The sequence below is a fragment of the Bison bison genome, unplaced genomic scaffold, assembly GCF_000754665.1.
Source record: "Bison bison bison isolate TAMUID 2011002044 unplaced genomic scaffold, Bison_UMD1.0 scf7180017864192, whole genome shotgun sequence".
Taxonomy (NCBI): domain Eukaryota; kingdom Metazoa; phylum Chordata; class Mammalia; order Artiodactyla; family Bovidae; genus Bison; species Bison bison.
Window position 1 is genome coordinate 3002164 of NW_011494764.1, and position 10989 is coordinate 3013152.

Consider the following 10989-nt stretch of genomic DNA (forward strand, 5'->3'; position numbering starts at 1 on the left):
AACAACAGACTGGTTCCAGTAGGAAAAGGCGTACATCAAGGCTGTATATTGTCACCCTGCTTATTTAACTTATATGCAGAGTACATCATGAGAAATGCTGGGCTGGAAGAACCACAAGCTGGAATCAAGATTGCCAGGAGAAATATTAATAACCTCAGATATGCAGATGACACCATCCTTATCGCAGAAAGTGAAGAACTAAAGAGCCTCTTGATGAAAGTGAAAGAGGAGAGTGAAAACGTTGGCTTAAAGCTCAACATTCAGAAAACTGAGATCATGGCATCCAGTTCCATCACTTCGTGGCAAATAGATGGGAAAACAGTGGCTGATTTTTTGGAGGGGGGACTCCAAAAACACTGCAGATGGTGATTGCAGCCATGAAATTAAAAGACACTTATTCCTTGGATGGAAAGTTATGACCAACCTAGACAGCATATTAAAAAGCAGAGATATTACTTTGTCAACAAAGGTCTGTCTAGTCAAGGCTATGATTTTTCCAGTGGTCATGTATGGATGTGAGAGTTGGACTATAAAGAAAGCTGAGCTCCAAAGAATTGATGCTTCTGAACTGTAGTGTTGGAGAAGACTCTTGAGAGTGCCTTGGATTGCAAGGAGATACAACCAGTCCATCCTAAAGGAGATCAGTCCTGGGTGTTCATTGGAAGGACTGATGTTGAAGCTGAAACTCCAGTACTTTGGCCACCTGATGCGAAGAGCTGACTCATTTGAAAAGACCCTGATGCTGGGAGAGATTGAGGGCAGGAGGAGAAGGGGACGACAGAGGATGAGATGTTTGGATGGCATGACCGAACAATGGACATGAGTTTGGGTAAACTCTGGGAGTTGGTGATGGACAGGGAGGCCTGGCATGGTGCGGTTTATGGGGTCGCAAAGAGTCAGACATGACTGAGCGACTGAACTGAACTGAAGCCAGGGCACCGTTAAATGTATATGATGCAATCTCAAAATGTCAGAATGGTCTCAGTTTGCCATTCATCCTCACAGTAATCCAGGTCTACTCCCCAACCACTGATGCCAAAGAAACCAACACTGACTGGTTCTATAAAGACTTACAACACCTTCTAGAACAAACACTAAAAAAAGATGTCCTTTTCATCATAGGGGACTGGAATGTAAAAGTAGGAAGTCAAGAGATACCTGGAGTAACAGGCAAGTTTGGCCTTGGAGTACAAAATTAAGTAGGGCAAAGGCTAACAGTTTTCCCAGAAGAACACACTGGTCATAACAAACACCCTTTTCCTCCAACAACTCAAGAGATGATTCTACACATGGACATTACCAGATGGGCAGTACAGAAATCAGATTGATTATATTCCTTGCAGCTGACGATGGAAAAACTCTATACAAGACCTGGAGCTGACAGTGGCTCAGATCATGAGCTCCTTATTGCGAAATTCAGGCTTAAATTGCAGAAAGCAGGGAAAACCACTCAGCCGTCAGGTATGACCTAAATCAAATCTCTTATGATTTTTCAGTGGAAGTGATAAATAGATTGATGGGATTAGATCTGGCAGACAGAGTGACTGAAGAACTCTGGATGGAGGCATGTACACTGTACAGAGGCACTGACCAAAACGACCCCAAAGAAAAAGACATGAAGAGGGCCAAGTGGTTGTCTGAGGAGTATTTACAGGTAGCTGAGGAAACAAGAAATGTGAAAGGCAAGGGAGAAAGGGAAAGATATAGCCTACTCAATGCTTGTGAAAGCCCAAAATGGTGAAGTAGAAGGGTATGTGCTTATCTTCCCCTTTAAGAACAAAATCGCAATTAGCTGTTCAACAGCCATCAACAGGAGGACGTTGGAACCCACCATAAAAAATACCCCACGTCCAAGAACAAAGGAGAAGCCACAACAAGATGGAAGGAAGTGGGTACATTCACATTTAAAGTCAAATCCCATACCCACCGGGTAGGTGACCCACAAACTGGAGAACAATAATACCAAAGAAGTTCTCACACTGTTGCAATGGTTCTAGGCCCTGCATCAGACTTCCCAACCTAGGGATCTGGCAAATAGACTGGGAATCCCCAAGAAATCTGACTTTGAAGGCCAGCAGGATTTACTTATAGAACTTACATAGGACTGGGAGAGAGACTCTTGGAGGGCACAAACCAAACTTTGTATGCACCTATATCCAAGAGAAAGGAGCAGTGACCCCACAGGAGAATGAGACAGACCTGTTTGTGCGTGAGGGTCTTTTGCAGAGGCATGTGCTGCCAGTAATTTGCCACCAGGACAGGGGCACTGGCAATAGCAGTCCTGGGAGGCACATGTTGGCATAAGTCCTCTTGGAGGTCACCATTAGCCCTACAATAGAGCCTGTAGACTCCAGGACTGGGTCTTCTCTCGCCAAACAACTAACAAGGAGGGAGCACAGCCCCATCCATCAGCAGGCAAATGGATTAAAGATTTACCGAGCATGGCCTTGTCCACCAGTTCAGTTCAGTTGCTCAGTCGTGTCCAGCTCTTTGCGACCCCATGGACTGCAGCATGCCAGGCCTCCCTGTCCATCACCAACTCCCAGAGTTTACTCAAACTCATGTCTGTTGAGTTGGTGATGCCATCCAACCATCTCATCATCTGTCATCCCCTTCTCCTCCTGCCTTCAATCTTTCCCAGCATCAGGGTCTTTTCAAATGAGTCAGTCCACCAGAGGAAGACCCAGTTTTCCCCACTTCCCATCAGGAAGCTTGCACATGCCTCTTATCCTCATCCGTCAGAAGGCAGACAGAAGAAACAAGAACTACAGTCCCACAGCCTCCAGAATGAAAACCACAATCACAGAAAACTAACCAAAATGGTCACATGGATCAGACGTGGGTACTCAATGAAGCTATGAGCCATGTCATGCAAGGCCACTCAAGATGGAGAGTCATGGTGGAGAGTTCTGACAAAACATGGTCTGCTGGATAGGGAAATGTCAAACCACTCCAGTGTTCTTACCTGAAGAACCCTCATGAACAATATGAAAAGGCAGAAAGGCGTGACACAGGAAGTTGAGACCCCCTCCCCTAGTTGGTAGCTGTCCAGTATAATACTGGAGAAGAGTGGAGAAATAGCTCCAGGAAGAATGAAGAGGCTGAGCCAAAGCAGAAATGACACTCAGTTGTGGATGTATCTGGTGGTGAAAGTAAAGTATAATGCTGTAAAGAACAATATTGCATTGGAACCTGGAATGTTAGGTCTACGAGTCAAGGTAAATTGGATGTGGTCAATCAAGCAGGACATGTTAGGTCTACAAGTCAAGGTAAACTGGATGTGGTCAATCAAGCAGGACATGGTCAATCAACATCTTAGGAATCAGTGAACTAAAACCAAAGAAGAAATACAAATGACCAACAAGCAAAGACATTCAACATCATTGGTCATGAAGGAAGTGCAAATCAAACCACAGAATTACCACTTTACAATCATTGGGATGGCTTTAATGAAAAAAGAACAAGTGTCAATGAGGATGAAAATATAAGAACTCTGAATCATTGCTAGTGAACATGTAAAATGGCAATTTCTTAAAAAATTAAACAGAATTACCATATGATTCAGCAGTTTCATTCCTAGTTTAATAAATACCCAAAGGAAATTGAAATCAGGGTCTCAAAGTGGTATCTGTACATCCATTTTCATAGCATTACTCAGCCAAAAAGTGGAGTCAAGCCAGATGTCTATATATGGATAAATGGATAAGCAAAGTATTTTAATATACAAGGAATATGAGGCTTCCCAGGTGGTGCTAGTGGAAAAGAACCTGCCTGCCAATTCAGGATACATAAGAGATGGAGGTTTGATCCCTGGGTTGGAAGATCCCCTGGAGGAGGGCATGGCAACCCACTCCAGTATTCTTGCCTGGAGAATCCCATGGACAGAGGAGCCTGGTGGGCTACCGTCCATAGGTTTGCAAAGAGTTGGACACGACTGAAGCCAACTTTGCATGTGCACACACACACATAAGGAATATTATTCAACCATACAAAGGAACAAAGCACTGATACTTGCTATAGTTTATATGACCCTTGAAAACATTACTATAAGTGAAAAAAGGCAGACACAAATGATCATGTCTTACATGACACATGTGGAAGAGACAAATCTGTAGAGACTGAAAGCAGGTTTGAGAATACCAGGGGAGAGGAAATAAGGAGTTATTACTTATGTGAGTATGGAGATTAATGAGAGCTGTGGTTATACAATATTGTGAATACACTAAAGGCCACCTGATTTTATACTTTAAAATGGTTAAGTGTGTATTATATGAATTTCACCTCAAAAAAACAATAGAATGAAAAGGGTGCTTTCATTAAAAGCTAGTGTTTGTGTAAAGAGTTACAATCTATTTTTAGAAATCAGGTTTTCCCTTGCATGTATTCATGCCCATGTCCCAACACCATTTGTTGAAATGATTTACCCAATAAATGCTCCATCCTCTAGTATTCCGTGTATAAGAATGTTAAGAAAATAATTTGGATGCAGACAAATATTGGGATGCAGAGATGTTCACTAAAGCATTGTTTATAATAATGAATATTAGGAGAAATCCTTAATATCCATCAGTAAAATGTTAATTTTAAATTATGGAATAAGAGGATACTATGTAAACAATGAAGTTATGTTTCTTAAAACATCTGTATAGATACACTTTTATAAAAATAATTTTTAAAGGCTTGTGTATTGTCTGTCTTTTAACTGTTATCTTTGGTTTTCTTTTAATGGGATTTCAGTGTTCCAATAATCTTTCTCTCTGCATATCTATTTTTAAAAAATGTTAATAACATGAGAATATTTATGAAATAACATTGAGTGAAGGGCAGTAATACTAAAGTGTGTTAATGTGTTTACTTGTTCATGCACATGCCTAGGCAGAAAATTACATGATTAAAAGTATGCTAAAATTTTTTTAAAGTATGCTAAAATGTAACTATGTCTTCATTTTGAGATTTTTTGATAATTTATTTTCATTATTCTTTTTAATAGTTTTTAAGTTTTCTTAGGAAATATACAGTTTTATTTGGAATTTATGTTCTATGATCTTCTTAACAGAGTATTGATAAATGTTTTTATTTGGTTCTTTTCAGTGAGGTAGTTATAGAGAAACGGTTTATAAGTCTAGTTTGATGTCTATTAAGTCAGTCTTTGCTAAGTATAATGAAATATGTATATATTTAACATTTACTTTAACAGTGTTTACTATATTTGAAGCACTCTTTTAAGCATTTTCATTCAATCAGCTAAGTCTACAAGGCAAAGTAATTCCATACCCCTTGCAATTAACTATATTGCTTTATAGTTTTACATACATAAACTTTATTAACAGTTATCCCTAAATTCACTGTTCCTTTTCATTATACCTTTCTCTTACTAACATAAGAATTATATAAAAAATTAGATATATATACTTTCCAATGATTTCATATTTCTGGGTAACATTAGTAGATGTTTAGCAGACTCCATAGCAGATTATAGTATTTAGATATTAAATAACCCTGTCATTTAAATAGTTTGTCTAATTATGTTGAAAATACCTAGCAAGTAAATAACAGTCTTTAAAAGTGAGTTATAATAGGAGAGATTGATTTTTGGAATGCCAGTGTAAGGACTTCATGAACCTGCTGTCCCCTCCCCCCACCAATAAGCAAACAAAAAAAAAAATGCTGGCTAAATAATATTAACTATTTCAGAACTCTGGAAATTAACCAAAGCCACAGAATGTTCTAAGCACTGTCTATCCAGGAGGAACTCCTGATTCTTAAGACGGCAGGGTCTGGGGCATTTTAACGTGAACTGTTTCCATCCCACCTCCCGTCTACTAAATGGTGCAGCAGCCATAAATAGCTAGGAGCCTCACAGTCAGTGGACAAGACTGACCTTTGGAGCCCCATTAAAATTCTCATCCCTATAACACTATCAATATTTGTCTAAACTAGCAACTCCTTATTCTCCATTCTCAGAATGTTGGGGCTATCAGATTTGACTCAGAGTTCAACCTAGCAGGGGGAAAAAAAAAGCCCAATCCCTCCAAAACATTACCAAAAACCCAGATGTAGTGAACAAAAGCCTGGCCAAAACATAAAAGGAAGTCCCAAGGCACTCAACAACCATAGGCAACTTGAAATGCTGGAACATCTTCTTGGACATCTAAAAACGTGCCTAGAAGGGAAACTACCTCATTTAATACATAGCTTGATTATGCTACCTTGAGGCACTGCTCAAGCAAGAAATGAAAGTGAAAGCTATCTTGTAAAAACACATACACATTAAAAAAAAAAAAATGCAGACAACAGAAAATGTGCACAGTGATGTTAGACTTAGTTAAAAGAACCTGTGAATTGGCTATTATAAACATGCTCAAAGACCTAAAGGAAACTAGGATTAAAAAACCTAAAGTAAGCATGACAACTGTGTCTCACTAAAAGAAGATACAAATAAGAAGTAAAGATCATTTTTAAAAATCAAGTAGAAACTCTAGAGTTGAAAAGTACAATAACTGAATCAAAAATTTCTGTAGAGTACGCAACAACAGATTTGAGCTGGAAAAAGAATTGTTGTTCAGTCGCTAAGTTGTGTCCAGCTGTTTGTGACCTCGTGGACTGCAACACACCAGGCTTACCTATCCTTCACTACCTCCCAGAGTTTGCTCAAACTCAAGTCCATTGAGTTGGTGATGCCATCCAACCGTCTTATCCTTTGTCATCATCCCCTTCTCCTCCGACCCTCAATCTTTCCCAGCATCAGGGTCTTTTCCAGTGAATCAGCTCTTTGCATCAAGTGACCAAAGTATTGGAACTTGAGCTTCAGCAACAGTCCTTCCAGTGAATATTCAGTTCACTGGTTTCATCTCCTTGCAGTCCAAGGACTCTCAAGAGTCTTCTCCAGCACCACAATTCAAAAGCATCAATTCTTCAGCATTCAGCCTTATTTATGGTCCAACTCTCATATCTGTACATGACTACTAGAAAAATCATAGCTTTGACGATATGCACCTTTGTCTATATGCATCACTATATGCAAAGTGATATCTCTGCTTTTTAATACGCTAGTTAGGTTTGTCATAGCTTTCCTTCCAAGAAGCAAACATCTTTTTAGCAATCCTAAATATAGGTTAATTGCAAGTTTACAGAAAGAAAAAAAACCCTCAGAACCTGTGAAACCACCATCAAACATACCAATGTATGCATAAAGCAAGTCTTAAAGAGAGACAAAAGTGAAAGTGGTAGTCATTCAGATGTGTCCAACTCTTTGCAACCCCATGAGCTGTAGCCCGCCAGGCTCCTCTGTCCATGGGATTTCCCAGGCAAGAATACTGGAGTGGGTTGCCATGCCCTTCTCCAGGGGATCTTCCCTCCCCAGGGATCAAACCCAGGTCTCCTGCATTGCAAGCAGATTCTTTACCATCTGAGCCACCAGGGAAGCCCAAAATAGAGAAAGGGGCAGAATAAATATCTGAAGAAGTAATGGCTGAAACCATCCAAATATGATGAAAAACACTAATCTGCACATATGAGAAACTCAACAAACTTAAAGTAACTCAAAGAGTCACCACTGAGACACGTAAAGTATGAAAAATAGAGACAAAAAGAGACTTCATAGCAGCAAGAAGGATGCAGTTAGTTACATGTGAAGGAGCCTCAACAAGATTAACAGCTGACTTCTCATCAGAAACCACAGAAGGCAGAAGGGGATGATACATTCAAAGTGCTGAAAGGGGGGGAAAAAAAAAAACCTGTCAATCAAGAATTCTGTTGGATTGGCCAAAAAGTTCATTTGGGTTTTTCCATAAAAGCAGAGAAACCCAAATGAACTTTTTGACCAACCCCATATATGTGCCAAAGCTATCCTTCAAAGGAAAGTTATGACCAACCTAGATAGCATATTGAAAAGCAGAGACATTACTTTGTCAACAAAGGTCCGTCTAGTCAAGGCTATGATTTTTCCAGTGGTCATGTATGGATGTGAAAATTGGACTGTGAAGAAAGCTGAGTGCTGAAGATTCGATGCTTTTGAACTGTGGTGTTGGATAAGATTCTTGAGAGTCCCTTGGACTGCAAGGAGATCCAACCAGTCCATTCTAAAGAAGATCAGTCCTGGGTGTTCTTTGGAAGGACTCATGCTACAGCTGAAACTCCAGTACTTTGGCCACCTCATGCGAAGAGTTGACTCATTGGAAAAGATTCTGATGCTGGGAGGGATTGGGGGCAGGAGAAGGGGACGACAGAGGATGAGATGGCTAGATGGCATCACTGGCTCTATGGACATGAGTTTGGGTGAACTCCGGGAGTTGGTGATGGACAGGGAGGCCTGGAGTGCTGCGATTCATGGGGTCGCAAAGAGTCGGACACAACTGAGCAACTGAAATGAACTGAACTGAGATAAAAATAGAATTCATCACTAACAGCCCACTCTTCAAAAATACTAAAGGGAGATTTCCTAAGTGATTTACAAAACAACTGCATAAAGTAATTACAGATTTGTGTTGATGGGCTGAATATATAAAAACATAAATTTGTATAATAACAATAACACAAAAGGGTGGGAACTTTGGAGCAAAGTTGTTGTTATGTGCTGGGTATTAAGTTATTTTTTTAAGTTAATATGCTAGTTGCAGTTCCCAGGGTAACCACTAAGAAAACAGCTCAGAAAATATATAATAAAAGAAACTACAGAATTAAAATGCTGTAATAGAAAACAATTAAAAGAAAGCAGCAATGGAGAAATAGAAAAGTTAAAAAGACATACAGAAAACCAATAGCAAATAGCAGGCAAAAGTCCTACCTTATCAGTAATTACATTGAATGTAAATGGAATAAATACTCATATCAAAAGGCAGAGATCAGCAGAATGGATATTAAAATATGACTCAACTAGGTGCTACCTGCAAGAGAAACACTTTATATTTAAAGATATAAAAAGTTGAAAGTTTTAAAAAATGGGATAAATTGTACCATGAGAGTAACCAAAAGAGTTGAGTTTCTCTAGTTGCAGACTTGCCCCCTCTCACTGAAACTAGAGAAAGCCCATGCACAGCAAAGACCCATTAAATATAACCCATTTAAAATATATATCTGGAAATGAAACAACATTCCTAAAAACCCAGTGGGTCAAAGAAGAAATCACGATAGATACTAGAAAATAGGTGAATGAAAAAAAAAAAAACACAAAAAAACAGCATACCAAAATAAATGGGATGCAGCTAAAGCAGTTCTTAGAGGGAAATTTATTATACCTAGAACAGTCTGAAATCAATAACCTAACCATCTATTTCAAGAAACTATAAAAAGAACAGCAAATTAAGCCCAAAGGAAACAGAAGACAGGATATAATGAGAGAAATATGTCGGGGATAGGAAATCAGAGAAAACCCAGCTGAACCAAAAGTTGGATTTTTTAAGAGTAACAAAATAGACATACCTTTAGCTAGACTGTTCAAGAAAAAGAGAAGACTCAAATTACTAAAATCAAGAATGAAAGACAACTATAAACTTTGAGACCTAAAAAGGAAGCTACAAAAATGGCCAATAAGCACATGAAAAGAAAACAACATTAGTTATTAGGTAAATGCAAATGAAGGCCACAATGATATACCACTTCATAACCACTAGAATGGCTGTGATCAAAAGATAGAGAAAATATTGATAAGAATATGGAAAAACTGGAACCCTCATATATTATTCTTACAACTGTGGAATGATACAGCCATTTTGGAAAACAGAAGTTGACACAAAAGCTTGTATGTGAATGTTCACAGCAGCATCCTTCATCAAGAGCACACACTACATGATTGCATTTATATGAATCTCCAGGATAGGCAAATGTATTGATATAAAAAAGTAGACTAATGGTTACCTGCATCTGGAAGAGCAGAGGTTAGAAATAGGAATAATTGCTAATGGGTATGGCATTTTTGGGGATGATGAAACTGTTATAAAATTTGATTGAAGATACTCAGAATCACTCAACTTATACTTGAAATGGGTGATTTTATGAAGTGTGAATTATTTCTCAATTAGCTGTTATCTTTAAAAAGTGAATTATTACTATTTATTATGAACCAGGCATTTCATTTCACATTTTTATCCTTATAAAGGTAAGTTATAGAAACCTAAATTTTTAACATTTTATAATTTTAATATTTGATAAGAACAGTGTCTCCAAAGATGTATTGTTCTTTTTTCTTTTTTAAAAATAAATTTAGCTGGACAACTTAGCCAGTCGGCACATTTAGCTCTCCAACTACCATATAATGTACTTGGCTTAGGTCGAAGTGCCAATTTTCTTGATCATCTTTATGTTGGTATTCCACGTCCATCTGGAGAGAAGGTGAGTAAAAATTTACAAGTAATCTGTTTTTTAATATTTACTGTTCAAATATTGAATCTAAATATTTTCATTTCCTTTAAAGAATTTTAAAAATTCACTGGTAGTGACTGATCTAAGCTTATCTTACATACAGAACATTATAATTTGAAAATATACCTTAAGACTTCCTACCCCTCTTCTTCCCTGCTTTTTCTCATCATTTTCACCATCTAACATACCAAATATTTTTATTTTTATTACTGTCAGACTCCACCTCAACTTGAATTTTAGTTCCAAAGCAGCATTTGTACTTAACACTTTGAACAGTGCCTGCTACAAAAGAGTGTTCTATAAATACTAGTTGAATTAATGTATCCATAAGACAGAAATATAATCCTTCCCTGAAAAGATGAAGAAATTTTTGCAAATAGGAGCCCTATTTGGAACCTTATATATATAAATTTAGCTTAATCCATACCTAGGATTTCAATTTATTAAAGAATACTTAAGCTTTTTCCTTATTTAGAATAATCATGTTTTTAAAGTGTACTGAATGTTAAATGTTCTTAAATATTCTTTTTCTAGTCTGTACGAAAACAAGAATGGACTGCAATCATTCCAAATTCTCAGCTAATTGTCATTCCATATCCTCCCAACGTTCCTCGAAGGTAATGTCCTTGC

The 10989-nt window shown here is 38.1% G+C and overlaps 1 protein-coding gene across 1 annotated transcript in view; it reads left to right on the plus strand.

Annotated features, from left to right (window-relative positions):
- ITFG1 (integrin alpha FG-GAP repeat containing 1) overlaps positions 1–10989 on the plus strand; it is a 302948-nt gene that overhangs the window by 282982 nt on the left and 8977 nt on the right. Inside the window, exons 16-17 of the mRNA XM_010843982.1 lie at positions 10205–10329; positions 10894–10976. Coding sequence (XP_010842284.1) covers positions 10205–10329; positions 10894–10976 — 208 coding nt within the window. The remainder of the gene's footprint in view (positions 1–10204; positions 10330–10893; positions 10977–10989) is intronic.